The sequence below is a fragment of the Musa acuminata genome, chromosome BXJ2-11 (genome assembly GCF_036884655.1).
Source record: "Musa acuminata AAA Group cultivar baxijiao chromosome BXJ2-11, Cavendish_Baxijiao_AAA, whole genome shotgun sequence".
NCBI lineage: Eukaryota > Viridiplantae > Streptophyta > Magnoliopsida > Zingiberales > Musaceae > Musa > Musa acuminata.
In genome coordinates this window covers 29,824,193-29,851,451 of record NC_088348.1, presented here as the reverse complement: position 1 = coordinate 29,851,451, position 27,259 = coordinate 29,824,193, and the positions used below count along the sequence as shown (strand labels likewise).

At 36.3% G+C, this 27,259-nt stretch overlaps 1 protein-coding gene across 3 annotated transcripts in view; it reads right to left on the bottom strand.

The window, feature by feature from the left end:
• Positions 1-1,017: 1,017 nt before the first annotated feature.
• LOC103971986 (protein SUPPRESSOR OF QUENCHING 1, chloroplastic) overlaps positions 1,018-27,259 on the bottom strand; it is a 33,087-nt gene continuing 6,845 nt past the window's right edge. The window contains exons 9-28 of one of the 3 annotated variants that reach the window (XM_009386164.3): positions 23,631-23,718; positions 21,464-21,542; positions 20,377-20,437; positions 20,214-20,289; positions 17,201-17,311; positions 15,840-15,935; positions 12,998-13,120; positions 11,105-11,302; positions 10,792-10,896; positions 10,061-10,125; positions 9,237-9,330; positions 8,906-9,063; positions 6,870-6,919; positions 6,670-6,791; positions 6,407-6,514; positions 5,523-5,615; positions 4,769-4,805; positions 4,029-4,276; positions 1,902-2,051; positions 1,018-1,364 (exon numbers count right to left, since the gene is read on the bottom strand). In XM_009386164.3, the coding sequence (XP_009384439.2) occupies positions 1,200-1,364; positions 1,902-2,051; positions 4,029-4,276; positions 4,769-4,805; positions 5,523-5,615; positions 6,407-6,514; positions 6,670-6,791; positions 6,870-6,919; positions 8,906-9,063; positions 9,237-9,330; positions 10,061-10,125; positions 10,792-10,896; positions 11,105-11,302; positions 12,998-13,120; positions 15,840-15,935; positions 17,201-17,311; positions 20,214-20,289; positions 20,377-20,437; positions 21,464-21,542; positions 23,631-23,718 (2,227 nt within the window). In that variant the 3' untranslated portion in view covers positions 1,018-1,199. Of the gene's footprint in view, positions 1,365-1,901; positions 2,052-4,028; positions 4,277-4,768; positions 4,806-5,522; positions 5,616-5,778; positions 5,838-6,406; positions 6,515-6,669; positions 6,792-6,869; positions 6,920-8,905; positions 9,064-9,236; positions 9,331-10,060; positions 10,126-10,791; positions 10,897-11,104; positions 11,303-12,997; positions 13,121-15,839; positions 15,936-17,200; positions 17,312-20,213; positions 20,290-20,376; positions 20,438-21,463; positions 21,543-23,630; positions 23,719-27,259 lie in introns of those variants that run through there. The other 2 variants (XM_018820227.2, XM_065132275.1) reach the window with 2 other exon arrangements.

Below are 27,259 nucleotides of genomic sequence, written 5' to 3'. Positions count from 1 at the left end.
TTATTATACTATTTGGAGGGATATCAATGAAATTGGAACAATTAAAATTAATATTCAAAAGCAGAAAGACAAAAAAAGAAGAACAGCCTAACAAGTCATTTATACCAAACAAAGCCATACCGGAGTTTATGCCTGCATCAAGGGCTACAGCTGACAACCACAGCTTCATCCTGTTAAATACCAATCAGTAGAGCCAACACAGATATCTCTCTCTGTCTCTCTCTCTTACTTGAGCTGTGCTCAAATATCAAGTCAAGTGCCTTACTGCACACCCCTTTTATTTCCTATTTAGTTTGCATCATGAACAATGAACATAACTTGAAAAATATCATAATTGTATGCATTAGGCCACATTAATCAGAGAACACAGCACAATGATTGCCTTAATGCAACAATTTAGGTTTGTCCATATGCATATCTATTATACTACCTTGTTGCTACATTATTGGGGCATGAGTGTGAGAGAGGTTAAAACAACAACCCTTGGGGTTTGTTTCATACATGCATAAGCACTCTTGGCCATTATATATATACTTATTAGTGCAGTCAATTCCTCCTAGCCTTCTTCTGCAGGTTCAGCAACCCAAAGCTCCACACCAAAACCTCATTCAGCTACTACAAGAAATCTGCCTACTATTTATTGTTCTTCAAACTTTGATAAGAGGAAGAGATTGAAAACCGACGGTGACTACAACCGGTCGAGAGCACCCATAAGTTTTCTATCATGCTTTTATTCTGTTATTTCGAGTCTCGTAGTTAGTATTTCGACTTAATAAACAGAGATTATTTTCTTTCGATTCTATGCTTATTTTTTTATAATAATTCTTTCTCACAAAACTTCTATATAAAAAATAATATCGAGTCAACGGATCATCAAGATTGGAACATCAATCTGTGATAACTGATATCACATCAATCTCGTCTTTTTACTAAATTGATGTTGGCCCACAATTTATATCCTTCAATGTTATCACCGAAGACCATATAAATAACTCATCATAATTGAATAAAGAATCATAGGACGAATTCTTAATATGTATTACGTGCTTCCTCAGCCAAAAAAAGTTAACCAAAATTATGATCTTATGAAATATGAAAAGAAAATATCAATGGAGGCATAGAATTTGCAACTATACACGTTCGAATACTTCTGATTGGCAATCCACAGAAAATTTACAATATGTATATCCCGAGTAGTTCTACTTGCTTAGTATCAATTGTGAAGTACCTGAGGGAACTCTTGGTTGAACAGTATATGAAAGTTTGACTACTGCCTCGGTAGATTCCGGTTCTTCTTCTCGAAATGTGACATCGAAGGCTACAGATTGGTAAAGACAAACCTCATCCTCCTTGCAGTAATAAACCTGCAAAAAGAAAGATTGCACATTTAATCGATTTAGTCAACTGTCATCCAAGCATTTCCAGCCAAACATAACTCATTTATTGACCTAAGAACTAAACTCGTGTTTCGTAAATTTTCATTTACATTTTATAAGCATTTATCGGTTAAGTGTTGACTTGCAAAGCATGCGATACTCCTTTTTAGTCAAATCCTTCGGTGAATGTCTTGAGTAATACTTGCAATCATTGTTCTACGTGGGTTCAAAGTTGTATGACAAAGAATTAACACAGTAAACATACCACCACATGGAGTTCTACTATCATGAAAATTCAACACCTTTTGGAATCCAACAGTTTTCTATTGTGAGAAAATGCATCCTTCGATATACCTTTAGACATCACTTGAGGTCTAGTACTTGCGGAATGTGAAGTCAATTGGCCATATTGTAATTGAACACTATCACCGGTAATAATCTTTATGCTTGAAAATCTTAACAAATTTGGTTTTTCTTAGTGAAGGATAGCACATAATTCAAGAAGTTACATACGGAGAGAAGTACCTTGCAATTTATTCTTCCCATGACCGGTGAAGCAGAATTTCGCCTGAAATGAACAGAGGCAGACCCATCTGGACTGAACTCTCCATTTATGGGTTCTATATTAATTACATCTACAGGGTCAGTTTCCACATCGAATTTGCTCCGAGCTTCCTGCATTTAAGTGAAATAAAAATAATAATACTAATAATGATAATAATAATAAAATAATACTAGCTTACTCCTACGAAAACCCATCCACTTAACAAGCAAAAGATCACAATCATGTCTCTGTAGACTCTTTACCTAAACCAAACAGTTGTGAAAAGGACAACATTTTCTAGCACAATATGGCTTACTGAAGCAGAAAGGAGTCATGCAAAAGAATACTAACTAAACAGATTAGTTTTAACGATAAAGGGGACAGGATGGAGAGAGACACAATAAAAAAAAGAGCAGAATAATTCGTCTGATGAATTGATGGTTTATGCAAACATTTGGAACATAGAGATGACAAATAAAAGAAAGCCAAAGGATTTGAGAAGAAGAAATAACTCTTTGTTTATAATTCTTACAATACTCCAAGATAAAATGTATTATTAATGAGAACTATCTTCAGTGGCAGCATGTCCGTGACTAGTGCCTACCATGTAGAGGTCCAATCCTTAATTGCACTGCAATAACTTTTTAAACAAAGATACAAACTAACAACCTAACAAAATAACTCATCGAGGCTACCAATCATTCCTACAAAAAGAATTAATATAAAAGATAGTTGTTTGTCTTTGTCTCCTTGTATACCCACAAGAACTTGCTTTAATCCAACAAATGTCAATTTAACAAACAGAGAGAAGGTCCTATTACAAATTTCTGACGGCCTCAAAGACCAACAATTATAAGTTGGATTACCTGTCAAATTTGTCAGAAGGTTATCACATAAAGCTCCTACTCATTGTCAAATCACTAACCTGTCTTCCCAAGGGCGAAACTAATAACCAATGTTTGCGGGTAAAAGTTTGCCTTGTTGCAAGTTGACTATCAGACTTCTCTATTTCTCTAAGGAAGAAAATCTTCATTTCAAAACTGAGTAATTTTCAGTGTAACTGGTCAAGATACCTTTTCACCTTACTGCTGTTAGGTATCTGTTTCATTGAAGGTAGTTACAAATGCATGGTTGAATAGGACATTAAAACTTCTTCCACCTTCAAGAGGCTCCAAGCTGCCATCTAATGTTTTGTGGGAGTTGACATTTAGACACTACAGATAAATTGATGCAATTCATCTTGAATAATTATTTGAATGGTTGGATATTCTTTTGCAACATGTAAGTAGACGGCACATTGCTATTTCTTCTTTTTGCAGCTGATCAATTATTATTGTCAATAATAGTATTTCCTCAAGTGCCAAAGTTACCAGTATTAGTCTTCTTTGACATGGGTTCTCTTGCTGACAATTTTGATTAAGAAATTTGCATATAGATATAATCAGGAAGCTTATAATAGATAACTCTTTCTAGCACTTCCTTGTCTTCAGTTCTTTATTCAAGTTTGTGCACACATGGTACATGGTCTCCAAGAAAGAGCATTCAGCTAGATGATGGAACAATCGATAGAATGGTTGCCAGTGCATAAATGTGAGCAATCAACTAGTTGTCAGAACAATCAAATAAATGTTATTGGCAACAGAAATGACCAAATAAAGTTACATTGTGCATGGATAATTTTGCATATCCATGAGTTGTTTAAATTCCCATATTAGCCCGTGTTTATTTCACAGACTAGATTCTTTATAGTTTATACCACTAGTGTCCAGACATATAATATCAAACTTTAGTAACAATATGGTCATTATATTTAATGGATTGATAATTTAGCTTCATTTTACACTACAAGAAGTTATTATGATAAGCAAGTGAGCAACGCATCTAAGCTCATTTTTTACTATGTTTTCACATGAAAATATAGCATTTTGAAGCCGCAAGTCTTCTGATGATTTTTTATATCTAAATGATAACAAAAATCAAAATATAGTTATTGTGATAAAATTTTAATTTTGACTAAACTAGTGATGTGAATGAATAAACCAAAACATTTTATATCGGTAAGAGGAAAAGAGCAATAAAGAATCAAAGTTCCTAAAGATAAGAAGAACCTTAGAGAAATGGTATCCCACAGGAACTGAAACTGTGAGATAGAAGACTCCTTCCTTTGATGAGCCACCATCGATTTTAATGATTTCAGTGTCTGCCGATAGGCGTCTTCTAAGGCGCTTCAGTAATTTAGGCTTTGATGAGGGTGGTTGTACTCCTCTCAACTCAAGTGTGTGCAGCATAGGATCCTTTTCATTTAGGTCTATATATCGAATTATGTTGTTGTTTGTATCTGCAATAAGCAGCCTTCCTGCAAGATGCCATGAAAAGAATTGAGTGAAGAATGATATCTTATTAGGGATATTAAGGATCAAATTTGAACATAGGGGATCCAATATTCTTGAAAAGCATGGCTGAAGGCCTAAAACAAATAAGTTGAAATAATCTTTAGAACCCTTAATCCATTTGGAGCCTCTTAACTATGGATCATATTTGTTAAATTTTTGCCAAAGATGCAAAGAAACAAAATAATCATACATCGCACATTAATCTCTAAGGAATATTTATAGTACACATCATAGAAAATCACTAAAAAGTACACAAAGGAATTATTTAGCTGTAAGAATGGAGGTTGCAAGGGCTAGCTAAGTCCAAAACCGGACTATGCATATAGCTCAAGAGAAAGTGCGACTATTTCGGTGAGTATTTTTCCCTCTGTTTGAGGATTAGGCAAGTTTTCCACTACTAACAACATGCACAAATTGAATAAACGAAATTCATCTGAATGAAAAAAGACAATTACCTTCACCTGCTTCTGCAATTCCTGAAGGTTCAGATAGCTGCATTCAAAACATAAGTTTATCATATTCCACTAAGAGAAACTAAAGAGAAATTTATAATTTGCTAATGAATACAAAGATGGCTGCTTTTGTTTCAGATAATAGAAAATTTTATTGCATCCAACTATATGTCATGGATAAAGTTGTAAACAGGGTGTTCGATGTAATATTCGTATATGTCTGTACTTTTCAATTTTATTCATGTTTTGTACAACATGTAGAGGGTTTGCAATAGGCTTGACAACCCCATTTTGGTTGGCTTTTGTAGTTGTTACATTTGACAGCCTCAAAAGTCACTTGTATTTTATTTAAAATATATTCTATATTAAAGATGATGAAAACAATATTTAAAAATATGAAACATGTGATAAATGCCATACGATCCCCCAGGAGCTGCGTCCCTCACTCCCTTCCTCCCTTATTCAAATATAATGATCTTGAAAAGAAAGCTTTCCAAATGAATTTGCAATTAAGAAACAAGCCAAATGTATTCTCTTTTTTATCATTAAAAATTAGTTTTCAAGCATAATTGTTTGAGAACACCTGAAAAATTCAACAGGCCCCAGAATCTTTCTTACATAGCAAAACAATTCAACAGCATTACACCTGAAAAATTAAGACGCTCTTCATATTGGCAAAATTGAACACACTCTGGCATATGATTTCAAAGAACTTAAAATAGTGGAAGCACATCAAGATTCAAGATGCTTTCCATACCCGAGCTAATTGAGGTGGACCATCCTTGAATCCTGCATTTCCAGTTCCAGCTACTGTTGTAACTTTTCTGGTAATTGGATCCAGTTTCTTGATCTGTTAATTCAACACAAACATTTTAATCTTCTGAATCTTCTCCAAAAGATAACAGCATTTCGCTATCAAACAACACGATAATGCTTTGTAGATGAACACATTATAGAAAACCCTCAATAGAATGTGCTGCAAGCGTTTTGAATGTCCAGACCATTTTACATACCAGTTCCATAACAGCTAGTCGGAATGATACAGTACCAGTACACTGGATGGTATATTGACCTGTATCACCAGATATCACCAGAAAATATAACAAAAGAATAAATACCGACCAGTACCGATCCATCTAAGTCTAGGTACTGATCTTTGGTTCAACTAGCAAATACCAGTTGGTATGTACCAATCCTACTAGTATTTAAATCCTTGATACAGACTATGACAAAATATGTCCATTCAAAGAATTTCTTAAGAATGTAGCATTTTATAAATATTAAATATTATACATATATTCCTCAATCATCAACTTCCACAGAAGTTTCCACAGTTTTGACCTTAAATTTAAAACTTTCTGTCTACATACTTGCCACAAAGGTCTATTGTATCCTCCACAGAAAATTTTAATTAAATAGCATTTTCACTTCTTTTTCCTATTTTTTAAGAGAATTTGGTACCAAAAAAATCAACTAGCCCCATTATTTAGGCTTGGCCGGATCAGGTATTAACAACTTTAAAGTAATCCAAACTTTGGTTTCCAAAGAGTGTATGACTTTTCATTCACGGTTGCCATCAATTTGAACTATCATGGTGATTCTTAAGTAAAGCATACTAAGTTCTTGAAAAATGAATAATACCTTGTGATTATAAGAGTCTGCTATGTATATTTGACCATCTTTCCGACAAAAAATTCCTAAGGGGTGCTGGAGAAGCACATCTGTACCAATTCCATCATGGTCTCCAAACTGTATACAGAACCAATTTTGTAGTGGGTACAAAGTAACATGACATGAAGTAACTGACAGAAGACATAAATAAAAGAACAAAATTCTGATCATTTGCATTATTTTACTAAAACCAGAAATATTATAGCTATATTCCAAATTCTCAAGTTGAATACCCTAAACAAATTGTCTGGGATTAGTGGATCCCCCCCTGCAAGTAACCTTGATCCTCCTGTCTTCAGATCAACAGATCTAATGGAGCTACTCTCACTATCAGCCACATACACCTCTTGTGAATCTACAGTGGAAAATAGTTGACTGAATTTGCAGTTAGAAGATTAAGATGCTTTTATGACAAAGCAAGTGACCTCCTTGCCTGGAGCCAATGTTATTCCAGAAGGCTGTGCAAATGATGTGCTGGTGGAACTGTTAAATGAGAAAAGAGGGAATGATAATAAAGAATGTTCAAAGCAGAAAAGATAATAAAAAATAAAATCAATGGATTATAAATATACTAAAAAAAACTCCAATGAAATTATTTATGAGTTGTATATCACAACAAAAACACAAACTAAGTGCTAACATTGTAGATGAACAAGAATTCAGGGGACATATTTGATATTACTATGATGATGTAATACCCTATTCTTGGTTCCACACGTCCTACACACATGGCTAGAAATAGGATGTCATTTTTCCACTACACTATGTTGTTGATAGCATTAGTAGGCAGAAAAATGATATCATATTCCTAGTCATGTATGTAGAGTATGTGTGGAACTAGGAGTCGGGTGTTACAAATGATTGAAGTTGAATATACTCTCTCTTAGTAATGACCGAACTAATATAAATCACAATAGTCATAATAAAAAATAACCGATTGATAGACCTTGCAGGCTGGACTTTCTATCTAGTTGATTTAACTCATTTCTTGTTATGATGATATAGTTGCAAAACAGTTGCAAATGTACCTAAGAGTTCTGTATGTCATCAAAACGTAGGTCACTCCAACTTGACTTGAATAGTATAATCTGATGTTTGAAATAGGTCAAGTCCACCAGAGGGTGAGCATCAACCAGCTTGCAAGAACGAGGATCCCTTACAACTTGACAGCACATTTTTGTATTTATAATTTGCTACATTAGTCTGTGGTTTGTCTTGGTTTTGGTCTTTACGGATATGCTATCATCCTGATGTAACAATACTGAAAGAATATAGTCAATGGGCCAAATGAATGTAAAGCACATACCAAATTGACTTGGAACAGTTTGCACTTGCTACTTAAAATAATCATCTACAAGATTATGGCAAACTATGACTGTGAATCTAATAGATGACGTACAGGCACTTTCCTGTTGGTTAGAAAGTTATATGAGCATGATTAGCATGATCAAAGTTATATGAGCATGATCAATGAATCACTTCTATCTCAGAATGCATCAACTTAAACCAAAAACAAAGATTATGTTATATCTAGCAAGATCTTTTTTCTAGTTATTGTTTGCTAAAAATATACATGATGACTTTCCAAAATCTGGCTCGTCTTAGGATACCTGGTGCACATACAAAAGAAATAGCTATTACAGAGAAAGTATATTTAAACCTTCTAAACCATGATATCACCTAAAATTATTAGCACAACTAGATTGTCATGTGCTTTAGAAAATTGGTTGAAAACACACATATACTGATATACCTACCCTGAATAAATCTGCTAAATCATGATATTGCCTATAACTATTTCCACAACTGGATTGTCATGTGCCCATGACTATTTCAATCCAAAAGTTTGATTGAAAGGAGAAAATATAGCACACCCTTAGTTCCGACCTTGCCCCTTGACAACCCTTAACTGTAACAGCATTCTGTTGCTGTTGGACTACATTACATCCATGCTTTAAGTTGCTACACATGCACTTGTGGCCTGATATAATTCTAAATGAACAACAACCCTACCCAGTTTATGACCACTTACAGAACTGGGCATGGTCCCCATATGAACAACTATATTGGTGTTATGGTTCTTTAACAGTCTACAGTAGTTTTCTAGTGATCTTAAAAGTTAAAACCCTCACATGAGAGGTGTTTGCTGGAAGGCCGATTGAGCACACAACAAAGACCTAAATATTTACATTGATGAGAAAACAAAAATAAGGATTTCAGGGTATGAGATTCATATGAAGATCTGAAATGTCATTAGACAGCAGCATTCCACAATATCTGAGTTCTTGCTTAGCTTTGACACTGATGTCTAACACTAAAAAAATTAGCAACATGCCAATCATTGCAAGTATGCAAGATTACCTTTGGGAACACTAGAATCATAGAACTTGAAAGCCTTGTCTGACTATATAAGAAAATATTAAATATTTTTAATATAACTATTCTTGAAAAATATCATAAGAAAAATACCTTGATCCATTCAAATTTCTTTCATAGCCATCACCACTAAATACTCTTGTAACTCCATTTAATGTATTGTGCTCCCAGATTTGGTGCTGGCCAGCCATTGCAATATAGATCATCTCATTGAAAGGTTCATAGCAAAGATCCCATGGGGAATTTAACACCTAGGTGGAGATATCATGGTCAATCCCAAGTAATCTCGTACTAGTTATACAAACTAATATCATCATCTATAACAGTATATAGCGACAAATATCTAAATGTGATAATTAATTTATGACCCATGACAACAAAGGAAAAAAGGAATAACTTATAAACGTTTTTCAGTGTATCATGCCTGGTCAGTTCCTTGTCCTCCTCCAACATAGTCAGACCCTTTCATTCCATTACCAGCAAGTGTTCTTACAATCTCATTAACAAAATCAACCTCCCTGAAAATTATAATGTCAGAGACTCAGAAGTATTATTTAACCTTGTTATGTAGAACATACATGAAATATTCTTTACAGCATAACAAACTATATATATATATATATATGTGTGTGTGTGTGTGTGTGTGTGTGTGTATTCATGCAAACCTGAAGAACTCTGATCATATTCATGCAAACCTAACCTATCCCAGATCAATACAAAAATAGCTGTAAAATCATTAGTTCTTGAAGCAATAAATGATAATTTTTGTGGAAACAGTTGAACATTGAGGTGCTTCCATACATTAAAATGAATAAGAAGTCATTTCTATCAACTAAGTTTATCATTTGTGTTGATAGCTTCAATGTTCACTTGCCAATAGAGCATTGCTCCATGTCACAACTCAAGTCATGACCGAAGTCACAACATACTGGCAAGAAGCACATCAGTGGACGATGGGGCGTCAGTTCAAACGTGGGGTGTTTCTAGATCTCCACCACATATATATTTGCCGGTTTATGTCAGGCAATGAATACACTATGCGCCTATGTGGCATTTCTCATTTGCTGTATCCTTCAAAATAATGGTCTGTTGTATAAATATTTTGTGTGTCCCTCAGATTAAAGGAAAAATTTTCCAATTATAAGTCCAATTACATGGATAAAAAATGTTGGGATCAAACAACAGTTATTTTCATATTTTGGCAAATAATTCAATGATTATGAAGATTAAGAACCATGATGCACATACCTTAAAGCATGATTTTCAGTGTCTGCAACATATACAAGATTTTTCTTTGGATTGTATGCAAGGCCCTGAAAGAAAGTTATCATTATAAGAACAATTCACAACAATAATAAATAAACAATTTGTTCACTAAATACCATTTAAAGTTTTAAACTATCAATAGGTTAATCTATAGTGTTATACCAATAGGTCAATTTATAGTAGGGTCTGCCGTACCGAGCCATACCGCCTGGTACGGGCGGTACATACCGGTCCGACAAGTTGTCGGTACGCGGACCGACTGTTACCGGTCCGAGAGTACTGTAGCACTGTAGCAGTGCTACAATACTCGGTACACCTGGGTGTACCGCTCGGTATACCGTACCGTACCGATACCAAGCCCAGATCGAAATACCGGTACGGTATGGTATTGCGAACCTTGATTTATACTTCTTGTGACATCAGGTACCAATGACATCAAAAAGACATGCAACAAATACACTAAAGAAGTAATAAAACAAGCTGCAATTTGTTGCACACTAATTATACATGAATCTCCAGTTGCTATTCTGAACCAACACATTAACAATAACATGTCATACCACCTCCCCTTCCTTTCTCTCTCCCAAGTCTTAACAGTAAGTCAGTAACTACTGTAGTTTGGTCATTCTGAATTACTCATTTGTCATTACTAGACCAGTTTAATAAGGTGTGATTACACAAAAATGCATAAATTCAATACATATGCCTCCAACCTGAGGACGATTGAAAGTGGCACGATCAAAGGTACCATCATTTAGCCCTTCCTCTCCTGTAGCCCCAACTTGAATAATAAAATTCCCTTCGAGATCAGTAACCACCTAGAAAGGGCAGCAAACTATAAGTTCAGACAAACTAGGTATGAACAATGAAAGATCATAAATAACATTGGCTGATATCATTATTCAATATTACTTCTATACTTTTGCTTATGATTCCTCACAAAATGCACAGTTTGCAATTTAAACAAAGGTGTAACTGTGTAAGCATGCTTCAGTAAATTATGAAAGGAAAAACTAAAATTCTCACAATTCTATTATGGTTGCTGTCTGAAATAAAGAGCCTGTTGTTAAGCACATCAACTGCCAGCTTCCCTGGGAATTTTAATGGTGATGTTGACAACCGAGGATCATTATCCTTTTCTAAAGCCAAGGGAATACGAGTGCTCTCCAATAATTTCTTTTCTCCATAAAATTGCAGAGCTGCATCAATGAAATTATCAAGATCCTGATGGGAGAGAAAAAAAGATAGATTTGTCAGCATCATCTAACTGAAAAATTAAGACAGTCTAAGGATAAATTTTATCAATGAATTTAGATTTATTTTGTTATGATAAAATCATGAATCATGATGGGTTTTAACAATTGAACAAATAATGCTTTGATCTAAATGAAATACTATTCAAAAAACATAAATAAGTTTCCAGCTTCTTCAAAAAACATAAATACCTTACAATTTACATCCGCCAGGTATCACAAGAAAAAAATTTAGATTGAACAATTAGTGAATACTGCTCTAAACATTCTTGTTTATATAAAATTGTTGTTTGAACAAAAAGCAAATTCAACTAATTATCAGTTGGATAAAGCATTTGAATCACTAGATCTGTTACATATGTGATAAATTTAACGAATAAAAAGAAACATTTTTGCAAGTTAACAGAAAGTAAGTAATAGGGTCAAGAAGCTTTATACCTCAAACATATCTAGTGAAACTACTACTATGTTTTTTTACATATATCTGTCAGTTTCTCTTCTAGAAAATTAAATAGATAAATTTGATTATTTACTCGATAATAAATTCAGTTCTCCATTTTTGCCACAAAAGTCAAGACTGAATCCCAACTATTTGCCATCGGTTACATGCAGCTTTTTCTATCATTGAGCTCTATCAAAGACATTATCACTAGACAAGTTAAGATCCATCAAATCCTTTTTTATTGTCTACGATTCTCTTCTCAAGCCTTCCTTTGCCTCTCCTTAAACCACTAATCTAAATCTAGATCACCTTGCCTAATTGATTTAAATGTCACATATCCAAAACACTTTATTTTTCTCCCTTTCAATGTTTTATTTTTTCTCACTAAGTAGGGTATTTCGATCTCTCCCACTTAGGGATTAATGTTCTAAGACCAAGTATAACTTAAAATCAGACCCTAACATGGTACACATGAGACCTAGTATAGTGGTGGCTTCATACCTGGCCTTGTCCATAGATAGCTCTTTCCTATTAGGGCCCCTCACCATACCTAATACTAGATCAGCTTTGATATTATTTGTCATGACCCAACCGAATGAGATAAAATAATAAATGACTATTAACTTGTTGAACTTGAATTAGTTAAACTCAAGCTAACAATAGTACACTCATCAAGTCCTAATAAGTCAAATCTAAATCTTTGCTCACTTGCAATATGGGATTAAACAAGGTTATTAGTTATTACAGTCCAAGTCCCTATTAACTGTTGGACCCCATACCATTCCAAATGAGCAATATTTTGAACCAAGGCTGGCATATTATGGCCTGTCACTCTTGTCATAATACAATATCTATGTATTCTACACCTATTTAAATTGTTTTTCAAAAAAAGCTGAAGTTGTACAACTTCAATCAACATATTTTATGCTACTGGTTTTCTAACACTTGAAATTTGGATAAGGCAGTATATGAGATTGAAGCCTTTTATAATGGTCATGCCCTTGATTTTGAGATAAGCATAGATGTCCAATATACAAGCTATATACAAGCTAAGAACAAGCTGACTTTTAGGTGTCAGAATTCTTATAATGCACTAACAAAATTAAATAAAAACATAACATGAATAAGTACATATAACAGTAAAATGAACATATTGTTTTACTAAAAAGTTCTTTCAGTAGGAAAACTAAAAATAAAACCCAACACAAAGAATGTGATTATTACCTCTCGATGACCTTCTCCTGATATTTGCAACAGAATTTTCCCATTAGGGCCAACAACAACAAATGTAGGCCAAGAATTCACTCCTAATTCTCTCCATAAGTACATATCACCATCATTAACAACCTTGAAGAAAGTATGAATTCAAAATAGAGCAAACAGGAAGCCATAATTACATAAGAACATAAATTCAGTTCTATGACAATTGACAAGTTATATTTTCTACAGTTCATGAATCGATAATGGTTCCATCATAGTGTATATCATGTATCAACGAAAGAAATATCATAATCATTTTATACTGTTCAATATCTTAGGCCCATCCATGTGCTTCCTCGTCATATGGATTAGTTTAACAACACAAAACAAGACTGGAAGATAATAAGCTTAATATAGTGTTGACAAATGTTCATTTGATTCATCTCCAATGAAATGAGACAAAAAGCCGAACATACTTAGATCATGATAAGACAACAAATTATTAGGTTGATGAATTCCTCAAATTCTAGAAGAAGTGAAAGATATGCTACCATCTAATGAATCAATCCATTAGATGGGTCATGTACTTGCGCCTCCACCTGTCTACTTTGACAATCAAATTGTACTCTCTATCTTATCTAAGGTCATCAAAGGGGTGCAAGTTGTGACAAGTTACATGACAGTGGCATGGATTCACTCAAATTTGAAGTGGATTCAACTCAGTTGAGCCTGGAGACCTCCATCATTTGCATCTCTCTTTCTTAATCGCTGTTGAACACCATTGTCTCAATAGTGCCAGCTACTTAATGCACTCGTGTCATTTACTATTCCTCTTAGTTATAATAGCTAATTATACCTTGTATTCTTATTACTCCTCCCATGCTAACTTCCATCGCTTTATTTTATTGTTTGTTATTATTGTCGGTGAACCTTTACGCCATGGCCGAGGTGTCAGCACGGCTTGGTTCAATCCCGGACGCGCAAGGTTGTCCGTGCGGATGCTCGGGTGGAAGAAGTGGGCATCGGGTTGGGTTGAGCTGCAGGCCTCGTCGCTTGCTTCTCCGTCGCCGGGCTCCTACACTCGGGTCGAGGTTCGGAGGGGGATTTCCCGACTCGATCTCTCTGAAGCTTAAGATAGAGTGGAATAAGAGGGAGTTGAGTGTTCAAAAGTCTCCCCTCATTGGTCAGAGTGTTGGCTTTTATACCTGCGATGGGGCAATCGGTCGTACACGATCCTTTAATGGTCGTCGACTCCTCAAAAGGATGGTCTATACCCTGCAGACGAGCGTTGACCGACCCGTATGGGTCGACACCGTGCGGCGCCGTCCCGAGTTTTGCGGAACGACTCTGGGTTGTCCGGCGTCGCTCGGGTCGATGTCGTGCGGCGTCGTCCCGAGTTTTGCGGACTGACTCTGGGGTGTCTGACGTCGCTTGGGTCGGCGTCGTCCCGAGTTTTGCGGAACGGCTCCGGGGTGTCCGACACCGACCTGTATGGCGTCGAACAATACGGAGGTCGCGTGGCTGCCTTGTCCGGGTCTGAGGTGTTGCTCTGCGTCAGCCCGGAGGCCCTTTGTCTACTGCCACGTGGATGGTGCCAAAATGTGTCATATCAATTACCAACAGTCACTTGATCTTCATATATCCATTATTAAAATAAATGCAAATGTATATCATCCATTGCCCTGGATAATTTCTACATATAGGAGAAAGTTCTTCCTTTGACAGTAATTGAGTGTACCTAAGCATTATAACCTAATGAATAAAATAACTAACCATTATTTGTTAAGCAACAATACCCAATAGACTCAACAAACTCCAGTCGAAATTTGCCAAAGACTTCAATCCATTCTTGCATTGAACTTCATAGACATGTCTTCCTTCACGAGGATTTCTTCAGGATTTTGCCATGTTCATGTTGTTCATATGCCAATTTAAAACTGTTGACAACAACATGACACTACATCCTATGCCCATGCTATACCAATATGCTGTGGCACAATCAGCCAAGTGCAACACCCTAGCATGTGCATTCAATGTCCTAACCAATATCTCTCCCTTTATCATTTTCCAATGAAAGAGTTTTATTAATTAATAAATCATTTCATCATGCCTCCACTTTTTTCCACTTGTTGTTTGCTTTAGAAGGTAATAAAACTAAGGTCTAACAAAAAAAATAGAAACCTAAAGAACCAAACTAATTACAAGTCCCATTACCTTGCAAATTGTTGGGAAGTTCACATGCTATCCTCCTCAACATTATTTCTTTAAAATATCACAGAGAAAAGTTTGAAAGTTAAAGTTTTCCCCCTCCAGTTTCACATTTTCACCACCTTATATTCCTCCTTACATGTTTCTATCAATCTTTTAATAAAAAGAAAGCAAAAGAAAGACTCACATAATTTGCAGGCAAATGATAATTATGAAAGACAAAAGGTCTCATAGGTGCAATCCAAGAAGAGAGGAAATAAAGTGATCTTTATCTTTGCTATGAACTTGTAGCTTGTTCATGGTTAGAACAATGCAAAAGGACAAAATTGTACTGATAGGTGAACAAAATACACTTCTAAACATTTCTTGTCTTAGGTTTTTATTGTTGGTGGCAAGCTACATATAAGAGTTGTCCTTGATTATTTCCTGTTCTCAATCTTTCCTGCAGCTGCAGTCATGCTTGAGAAGAGCATGATTCAGGATCCATTTCTAGTTTTAAAATTGTTACATGATATCTGCATTTCTTATTGCATACAGAATGTCTCTATTGAACAATATTTTTTTTCACACAATCAATAATTCAAGAAAGAGTAGAGTCACAAGTCACAACACTTATAAATGATATCCCTTGCTCGATCTATCTTCATGTTAAACTTACTGGGTGAGTGATGTTATAGCGCAAGACGGCATTTCGAATTGCTTCTAGATCCTTCTCATTATCGAACTTTGCAGAATGTACCCCAACAACTGTGAACTGTTCATAACATAAGCCATGTAGAAGATAATTAGGCTAAAACATCCTCCTGGATATCTAACAATTTATGATTAAAAAGAAAGGATCAATGTACCCACACAAGAATTAAAGTGCAATTTCATACATGGCCCTCCACTCACCAAATTTTTAAACAAACCCTGACAAAGTTTTCGAACTTCCATGAATACCCTTATAATATCATAGATAGATTTCAAAAGATAATGAAGGCAATGAACACCCTTCCAAGAATTCATAAAGCATGGGCATATGACAACATTGGCCATATATGAAGAATCTTGGAAGTTATAAGGGTAACCACGATATTTGCAACTTTGGAGAGGCACATATGCTATTTCACTTATCTTGAAGTGTACATATGAAATCAGCCATAAGAAAATTATATTCCCAATCTCTTAATACCATGACTTTGTTAATTAACCTCTGATAATCAAATTGATTGTCATTTGTCATGGTGAATATAAGGAACCATGCGCATTATTCAGAAAGTTTCGGAGTGGTCCAACAATCTAGTGTCGCAAATCCGAAGTCTGAAGCCTAGAGCATCCCGTGGTTTGGCTTTGCTTATTATGTTGCTTTTCTTTCTTTTGTTTCTTCTTTGGTTTTATTTTATTTTCGTTTTAGCTAGAACATATTTCATGTTCTCAATTAAAATCGTAGTGTTGCTGACTTCTTTCAAAAAAATGCTCAAATTGGTTCTACTGTATATAGGCCCTCAAAGTTTGAAAGAGAACTTTAACTTCCTCAATGACATTATACAGCTAAACATGAAGCACAACCAAATTGCATCATATGATTTCATATTTCACCCTACAACACCAGACTCCAGATTCCATGGTATTTACCAAAGATGAAGTAGATGGAGATAGTTATCTACGACAACATAACAGATAATGCATATGGATGTTAGGCACAATTTTTCTCTTCAGAAGGGAATGATGATATCTCTTAAACTCATCAACTTTGACTTTAGTTCTCTTCAGATCTCAATTTCCCTTTCTTCTATGACTACAACCACTAGAAAACATTTTTTCCATACCTATATTCATATGCAATCCTAGTTTCTTGGCATTAACAACATGGTAATTCAGATAGAGATGAGGAAGAATGCATATAAGAATATCACAGTTTGATATTACAAGGAGAGAACGAGAAACAGATACCAAGATTCTCAAGAGTTCTGAGGCAAACCTAGTTACACTAATTTAAACCAAATTGATAAAAATTAAAGCAAACATAGAACTTACAGGCTTATCACCATACTTCCTTTCAAGATATTCCAAATCTGGCAGAACATGCATGCAGTTAATGCAACAATATGTCCAAAAATCCAGCAGGACCACCCTTCCTTTCAAGTTCTGAGCACAAGTAATGCAATATGAAAGAGTTACTAAATAACAGAATGTGGCACATTTCTTTGGAAAGGTCAATTTTAGAAAATTAGTAAATAATGAACTTGTACATAAATCTGAGAGATTGTAAACTAGTTTACATTTGTAAAACTATCAACTGACAATTAAGAGCAAGCAAATTTGTGCAAACCAAAGGCTCAATCTAGTTAAATTTGTAAACTTAATAACTGAGATTTAGCAGAAAGAAATTGTGTTTAAAGCAGGGTCTGCCGTACCGCCCGGTACGGGTGGTACGTACCGGTCCGACAGGTTTTCGGTACGCGGACCGACGGTTACCGTTCCGAGGTACTGTAGCACTGTAGCAGTACTACAGTGTACCGCTCGGTATACCGTACCGTACCGGTACCGAGCCCAGGTCAAAATACCGGTATGGTACGATATTGCAAACCTTGGTTTAAAGCATGGAAACTTAACCATAAAATATGTTTCCTTCATTGGAACATTGGACACTGATTTTTTTAGCCTACAAAATTCAATTTCAATCTGGTTACTTTCTGTCTTTCCAGTGTATTAGATACAGTTCCATAACTTTGGTTCTTAAAGTTAGATGTTGATATGGCTGCCAAAAGGAAAGGAGGCCATAATGGCCATAAGTTTCTTCTCCTTTTCCACTTAAAATTGTCGGAACACTGATCACTAATTGGATGTCTGAGATTCCATGGTGTTAGCTGCCTTAGGATCACATCTGCTTTCCAGAATCAAACTAGACCAACAGTCCAGGCTCCAGATATGAAAGTTGAAAGAAACATCACATTCAAATTAATTTTCCTCAAATACTATGTGCCGGTTGTTTAAGTTACTCCTCAAAGTTGAAAGAAACATCATGCTCAAACAACCTGGCTATCTGACAATTTTTCCTCGAGCAGTGACAGAATATAAGCAATGATATAATATTGAATAGTCAAAAACAACAAATAACACAAATACTAGGATGTGCAAACTGCGAATTAATCAAAGCTTCTTGTGCTTTACCAGATCAATGCAGGTAAAGAATTTATGTTAGAAGTTAGAACTATATGATTAAACAATTTGGCATATAGGAACCTTATAGAAAAGGAGTTAAAATTATTGAAAGCAATGATTAGAAAGACAGAACAAGATCTATTTAAAGAAAGCTAAGCGAGCAGTTGAAAAAATACAGGGACAAAAAGTACTGCACAACAAACTTTAAATGGAAATCAAGGAAGAATGATTATGACTTCCAAGGTGGTATATGGCAAAGATTAAAATCTCAATCCAGTACCAATATCAGTCGGTGTGTCTGATACCTATAATGATTGGCCTACAAAGTGCCAATACAGGTCAGCAACAACTGGTAAAATCAAGACCAAAGAGAGAAGAGGGGAGGAGGCAAAAGAAGATGAGATGACATGTTTACCGAATGAGAAGAAGGAAGTGCTGACACAAGGAGGTGGTCACAGCACAAGGAGGCAGTGGCAACACATATTTGAAGGGGTAAACGGAGGTGGTGGTGACACAAGGTGGGGACCACAAGAACCATGTTACTGCAGGGAGGAGAAGAAGAAGGTAGAGGAGGAGAGAAAGAGAGGACAGCTAGTACAATTCTCAGGAATAGAGACTTAATAAAATAAAAAAAGGGGGCCCATGTACTGAGTTAGTGATAAGCTTAGCATAAGTATAGCTCAATACTGGTTAGCTTACTGCCTAATAAGTTAGTATAATACAAGGTTCACCATACCACAACGTACCGCTCGATACGAGCAGTATATACCGATCCGATAGGGGATTGGTACAAGTGGTACATCGGTATGCCCTCATGTACCATATATTAGTATGCTCGGTACAGCTCAGCACGTACCATACTGACAATTGGTCGGTACACCGGTATGGACTGGTAAGACGAACTATGGTATAATGCATGGTTTTTAATTTCACCAGACCTGGTATATACTAAGTAATATTTACTGGCCTAAGCATGAACCAAGATGTGCACTAGGCTGTTCACCTAGTCCGATCCATTGTCTTTAGGACAGCGGGCTTAGGGTTATAGTGGTTAAAGGAAAGGGATAGGGACAGTCTTTCTCCTTGCAATTGTAGCTCACATCACTGCCTGTCCGTCATTGTCAGATGTGTCAGTATGCCAACATGGACCAAATTCATACTGGTCCAACCATGAATCGGTACAGGTCCAATACACGATATTTAGAACCATGGAATAATGAGCTTAAAATTTCACCCGGCCGACATACCAGTTCCAGCTCAAACACAATGGGTGGAATTACCTTGTCCACATACCAATGCCATCTCAGACCAGTATATGCAAGTTTGTACCAACCAATATGGTTAAAATGAAAAACCAAGGTATAAGAATAAACACTTGTAAAGGAGAACTATCAATGAAGCTAAAATACGCTATGTCCACAAAGAATTAGTGGTACAAGAGTTGATCAAAAAGGGCCTAAGATAATGTCAAAAGAGTTTAATGAACCGAAAAAAGAGAAATTTTGAAGTCATAGTTGTTCACCCTCAACAAAGCTGGAAAATACAGCCAAGACCAAAATAATGTCGAACAAAGGAACAATCTGGAAAATACAGCTTTCAAATTTAGTTACTAAGAGAGAAGCTAAATATGTCAGAAAAAATAGCAATAATGGGATGAAATTTGATGTAAAAATTAATTAATTCAAGAACTAAAATTTCAAGATAAAAGGATTATTCAGAAAATGAGAATAGATCAATTGTTTTGGATTATGGAGATGCAAGTCAGAGTAGAAATGGGTTAAACAGTCCCTAGTAATGACTTTAAAAATAACATTTATTGGGAGAGCATCCATACTTGAAGGAACTAGTATAAAGGAGAAGTTGTTAGAAGGAAGTATTCAATTACCCTGCGAAACTGAAGTGGAGCTGTGTTCAGCCAGTCAAGCTTAGATGGAAACTCGGGCACGTTTGAAGCAGAACCCCTAAAAAAGGGAAGATGCAGCAGTAAGATGTCAATTATAGTTTGCAAAGATAAATCCAGCTACACCAAAATGGCTAAGATCACATACCTAGCTTCCAAATCAGACAAGTAACTTTTCATCTGTTGTATTCTCGATGATCGTGATTTTCCTGTAAAGCAGCACTGAGCCTTATACCTCACTTGAGGAAATCATGCACGTGATATCTAAATAATTGATGGAACAAAAACAGAAACTAAAAAAGTAAAAAACAAAGAAATATATGATTTAAAAAATATGTATAGAGAGTAAAATATCACCCCTTTATATTTCATATAGAATTATTCTAACCTTAAACAAATAGTGTTTGAGATCAATGAAAATGTAAACAAATCCCTTACCGAAACTAAGTCGTTGCCTTCTTAAAATTTAATTACAGGGCATGCACTTGCTGAAGGTGAATGACAAGTCTAATTCCATCGTAGTTACTGTTTTAATACTTATTGGTACATCAAGCCTTGATATGAGTGGGTAATAAAATGAAAATCTACACTTCATGATTTGATGCCAAAAGAAGATCCATGGTATATAAAACATATCAAGTTATATTCTGATAGGCTAGAGACAACTTATACCTGTAACCTACTAAAAGGAAAGAGTCACCAAAGAAACTCCTTGCATGTGAAATGAGTTTGTGACAACTTATTCACTATATCAGTTATACCTGTAACCTACTAAAAGGAAAGAGTTACCGAAGAAACTCCTTGCATGTGAAATGAGTTTGTACAAAGGGGACAGGACGCAAAACAATATACAGGGATTTACTTCCTAAATGCACAAAGTTGAAAGCAATTTCTTCATATAGAATTAAATCCGAAAGAACTGACTATAAAATCATTTTGAGCTAAAATATTTTAAAAAAATTGCATGAACTAGAAGCAGAGAGTCACTATGAAATATACAAATACCAGAAAATTTTCCAAACTTAAAACAGCCTCCTCACCATTTACAGATTAATTTAACATAATCAGAAAACTAATTTTGTTGAATAAAAAACCCAACTTCATAGAATGCATCAATACATGCTCAACTTACATATTTAAGATAAAAGAAAAGTAAAAAACAATACGAAACTGCATCAAGAATTGAGAAAAAATAGGTAAGAGCAAAATGACCTTGTTGCCACGTATGGCCATACCTTCAGTCTTCCCAGAAATTGGTTGATTTGCCCGTGTAAACAAGTTCATCAAACCTTTCAGAGATACATATTGCATTGCCTGAGAGAGGGATTAAAAACCAAAAAAGATACTTTCAAGGTTACATATTAAGGGTAGTCGGAGGAAACTTACATGCTGGCAGACAGTACAAACATTACCAATGAAGGGCCAAGGAAAGTGTTTTACAGTTGATATGAATAATGATGCATATGTCTCTCCTAAAAGTCTGTACTTCTATGGACATGAATTTAAAATATGTAAGCACAGCAAAAAAAAAAAATCTAATGCCATCATAGGAGAGCAGTGACAACACAACAACTTTTACTTTCACACCAGGAACCCAACCCGAGGAATCAAGAAAGAAACCTGTCTGCATGGTGTCCAATGGCATACAATGATGTGAGAGATTTAATAAATGATTAATTCCTTCTGCCATCAATAATCAATTATTTCCAATTTTATATTGTCATGCAGATAAACTGAACCAGCCAGCAATGGTGCTGAAGGACTTTATCAAGCCTTTGGACATAGTTAATATGTCAGTTAGAAACTAATGGGACCCAAAACTTATTTTTGCAAATCGAGCAATCAGACTTGTTTCCTCCCTTATTGCAAGAAGCAAGCAGAGATGGATACCCGTGAGGATGTGGGTGCAAGTAATGGTTTAAAAATAAAGAGGTAGGAGTGCCTGGGAAGGGTCTATGGATACATATCCAAATTATACATATGTTACATCTTTTTATAGAAAACTGATAATATATCTGTTATTGAATACTGAACTTTTTTAAAGACAACTTTTAAAGTTTGAAATTAAAGTTGTATCATTAAATATTTAAATTTATCCTAATAATGATTTCTTTTTACTATCTCCTCTTTTGTTCCTTTCTTTTTTCTTATCCTATCTTTTCTTTTCTTTCTCTTCTCTTCTCCTCTTTTCCTGTTCTTTTCTTCTTTCACTATCTTCTCCTCTAACTTTCTTTTCTTATTTTCTTCCTTTCTCCTCTTTCTCTCATCACTAGTAGTTCACCAGGATGCTATAATTTAAAAGTTGAACTAAAAAGTTCAATTGACAGAATTCATTCCATCCTCTCAGGATCTAAGGTGATAGAAACCGGATGACCTTTTATCCATCTCTCTTGCTCATTCCTGACATGGTAGAGCCAGTCATACAGATTAGAAAGGATAATCTTAACCAATTTATAGGACTATTAAGTTATCAATATTTTATATGAGTAATTGTGAATCACATGCTTATAAATTTTTATCACTTTGTTGAATTCAGAAAGAATCATAGAGAAAGTTTTACCAAGTTGCACAATTAAAGAACCATACATTCTAGCTAGCAAAATCTAGAATAAAATAATTTTAGGAGTTACTGATACTTGGATCTAGGAACACAAATAAAATGAATGTGAGTGGAACGAGTTCTGGGATCAATTTAGTTTTTATCATGAAAACCTTTTGGGTGATCTTGACATCTAGAAAGGAGAATCCAATGAGAAAGATGTTTGTCTATGATGATTTCATACTGAAAATGAATTCTGTTAAATGTTTCATTTATTTTTTTCACCACTCTTAAGAAGAAAATCTAGAAAGGAGACTCCAATAGAAAAGATTTTTGTTAACTTTAAACAGAGAAGTTGTCATGCAAATATTTTAGGAGCCAATGTTTTGCAGTAAGACATCTGGCATTCTCAATTTATAAACATTTTTGCCCGTACTAAAGTCATATTATTTTAGTGACAATCTTATAACTTATAAGTTTAGCATCATTTTTTTGACTTAAATATTGTTCTCACTCAAAAAGGAACAATAGAAAACACAAATGTACTCTGAAGTCTGGCCTGCTATGCACATTTATACAGCTACTTGCATATCTTGATTCTTCTTTTATGCTTCTTTAGTTCTTTAACTTTGTAAAAGCCCAAGAAGAAGAATGCCACAGTGTGGTTAGCCTAGGTATTCACAAACTAATCTATATCTATCATGTGTTCATATTCTTTAGTGTGTTTCCACTCCTCCAATGTTGACTTTTGTTCATTCTAGCTAGTTCCTTGGCAAACCATGAGTTCATAGCACAGAAATGAGAAGTGATACAACCCACTGTGTAATAAATATTTTTTTATTATCATATTTAATCACTTTTACCTTCCAATTGGCCACAGTAAATAAAAGACATGAAACAGCAACTCCCAAACTTCCATATCTTAGGATCTCACGACGAGAACCCTGCAACCTGTAAACAGGTTTCTGACACATTAGCAGTCCATTAGAACAAATAAAAAAGCTTAAGAGATTGCATTGCAATAAGCACAAAGCTGCATACATTGGTAAGTGCAGAAATAGATAAATTTAGCTTCTTAAATAAAAAAGTTCCACAAATAGGCATAATAGGAGCAGAATGCTAGAACTCGTTATCCAAAAGAAAAACTACAAACCGCTACTTCAGGTCAATTGATCAACTAGTCCAAAAGTGCTGCAAACTCTGACTCTCTCAGGGTCTAAAGAACACATGGAAACACTAGAAGAATGTGCTATCAGAAACTAACTAAAGAACTCATTCTGAAAAATGGACCAGCAATGGTGTGATTGTGTTTGCATGGGGAACCTAGTATAGGTTGTCGAGGAACATGTAACAGAGATTGTCTATACACAACTTGGACCTGAGACCTCACAAATCCAAACAGAATTTGAGTTGGGATGTCCGAGCTGTACTCTTCTTGGTTTCCATATATTATTAATCTTGTTAAAGCTCATTACCCACCTCACGATGACATGTGCTAGGTTAATTTAGAGTTAATCATGTATTAAAGTAGTAATTGTCAAATTATTTAATAATTAAACCAAGATATGCATAATAAAACATTAATTTTCTTTTGACTTGTACTGACTGTAATAATTCCCAAGTGAACTGGCTTTTTAGCCCAACCATGCCAAAATCAGCCTAAACTAAGCAACTGCTAAAGATTTTACACTTGTATGTTCCTCTTTGACATCATCAGCAACAACAACAATCCCTAAGGTCCAATTATCTGGGATTGATCAAATAGATCCTTGCCCGCCACTGTTCACTATTGATGACAAGGTCATGGGTTAACCTAAGAAACATCTTCTTCTTTGCCAAATCTTTAAGGTTTTCCTCTACATGTATTTTTCTCTTGTTTTTTGTTTTAATTGGATAACTCTGATAACAACAAGTCATAATGTCCCATTTATGTGGGGTCAACATGGATCAATTGCTGCCATTGAGCTTTGTAAAAAGCAATGGGGGCACACCCGGTACGCAAGGTTCCTATCATGACTTAACATTTGGTCGGAACTCTATGCCCGAATCATAGTCACATCTCCAATTCCCAGAAAACTCTTACCCTACATCAAAACTTGTACTAATTGCAGTTTCATTCTTCATAAAACAGGTAGTGATTCTCACAATGATTAGCACTGATTATAAACAAAATGTTTATTCTGCATGACAATCTAATATGACATTTCCTCATAAAAAAATTTGAATCTTCGTTAACAATGATTTATTCCCACAACTCGGGCAGGCCAACACAACATCAAATCAACTTAAGCATTGTTTGGTACCTAGGCAAACCAATTAAAACCAACATCATAATAAACCAGAGTCTGACCTGGACTAGAAAACATCAAGCCAACTCAAAGTCAGATTGGACCTAATAAAGAATTTGAGAACAAGTTGAGGGGTCCAAACCAATCTAGTGTTGTAGACTTGTACATATATAAACTCTCTTTAAAGTTCAAACCAAGGTTCGCAATACCGTACCGTACCGGAGTTTCGACCTGGACTCGGTACCGGTATGGTACGGTATACCGCTCTGTCACAACCTTAGCTGGTTTTGCCTAAGGCGTGCGGCACCCTCGCGCGTCCGTCCGCAAAGGTCAGCCTCCCCGAAGCCTCCCATTGTCCCTTAGGACCAACAAAAGAGAGAACGGGTTAAAGAGAACGCCTCGATCGGGATCCACAAGCAAACATGTCCGAAATACACTTCATAGACAATGCAAATTACAAACAGACTTTACAAGCTCTGAATAGTTGCACAACAAAGGGTAAAATGGTCCATTACAGACCGAAAAGCTCTCGCACGTGTCCACATGACACAACCTTTATTTACAAGCCTAAAGAGGCCACCAACCCAACTAACATGGGACTATTTAGCCTTCGGCCGCCCCTCTACCTGCTGTACAAAGTATAAACGTGCCTAAAGACAACGGACAGACATAAGCATTACATCCAACATCTTGTTTAGAAGTTTGTCCGTTATATTCTCCCCCACTTATCCCTTCGACGTCCTCGTCGAAGCCTTTGTGAACATTGCAACCCTTCGCCTTTGCTGAGTCTTCAATCTTCTGCTCCAGCTGCAATGCGCCTCCTGGCTCCCAGCTGCTCTCCGCTGCTGTTTCTGAGTAGTCGAACCTTTGATCCGCCATGCTGCTTCAACTCGCCAATGACTCTGACTCTGGTGTGGGGTTGGCTGAGTTGTGTTGATCCTTGTCGATTCTTGCGGATCCACCAAATGAAGGAAAAGACCATCTTTTCTGCGCCAGTCTCTCAAAATTTCCACATGCTGCTTGAACTGGGTGGATGCTTGTTGGAGCTTTAACGAGCATCGCCTCGCAAACTTCTGAAGTTTTGGGTCCTTCCTCCACAAAATCTGCTCATTGACTCTTCTTTCAGTTAGTTGTCACATCCAAGTAGGTTCGCATCACTTCCGCTTTCGATTGGCATTTCGTTGGGAAATGAAGCGGACGATCTACTCTCAGTAGCACTGATCACCGTTGGTGAGGATTTGACAACTATTGTCTTCCATTATCTTCGAAGGGTCTTTGAACTTGTGCAGAGCTCCTCTGCTGGATAGATAAGAGAACTGGGGTACTCGGTTTCGCCCATTCTCTTAAGAGTTGAGAAGGCAAAGGTTACTTTGACTTCGCCCGCCTCCTCGAGGTTGTACTTCTTGCATCGAGCTGGTTACTAGACTTCGCCTGCTCTTTGCTCACACTTCTGAAGCACTTGAAGTGTTTGCACTCCTTGCGTTGAGTTGGCTACTGTGATTCACCTTCTCAATGCCATCGAACTTCTGGAATGCGGGAAGTTTTCACCCCAACTTGGAGTAATTCTCTGATAGATGAGGTCGCCTTTGGGATTGTACCGTCTTCTCCATCAACCCTGCCGCCTACTCCACTGAGTAGCAAAGGTACAGCACCGCGTACTGCCTGCTTCGTTCCTTGGTCGTGCACTCTTGCATGACCCGAAGTCCTTCACTTACGGCTATCTTGATGAGAAACTTGTTGACACCGGTCTTACGAAGTTTCTTGGCCTCTGCCCTTCAGCCTTGTCTCGGTACTTGGAGATTGCCTCTGCATGCTCCACCTCCTCGGCCCCTTTCACGACCAAGCGCTCTCCCTCCATGAGAGCAAGGGATCAATGACTTGCACGGAAGTCCCGCCTCTGCGGTACCATGGCGCTGGCAGGCCCATGGCCCTACTATCCGTCGCCTCGCCTCTGTATCCCTTTTCTGCATGATCAGTAGAAATGTCTCTGTGGCACTCCTCTGAGTCCACCTCCATTCTGACTGATGCTTGATTTTGGGTAGCTAAGTCCCTCTAGACTCATCGTCGCTTCCTCGCCCCTTTCGACCCCCTGCTTCAACACCTCTGTGTTCTCCAAGCAGTCCGTTTGGTCGATGGAAAGACAGACTGCAACTCCCATGCATGGCCTCTGCCATCACGTTGTAGAGTTTGCACCGATTCTGTTC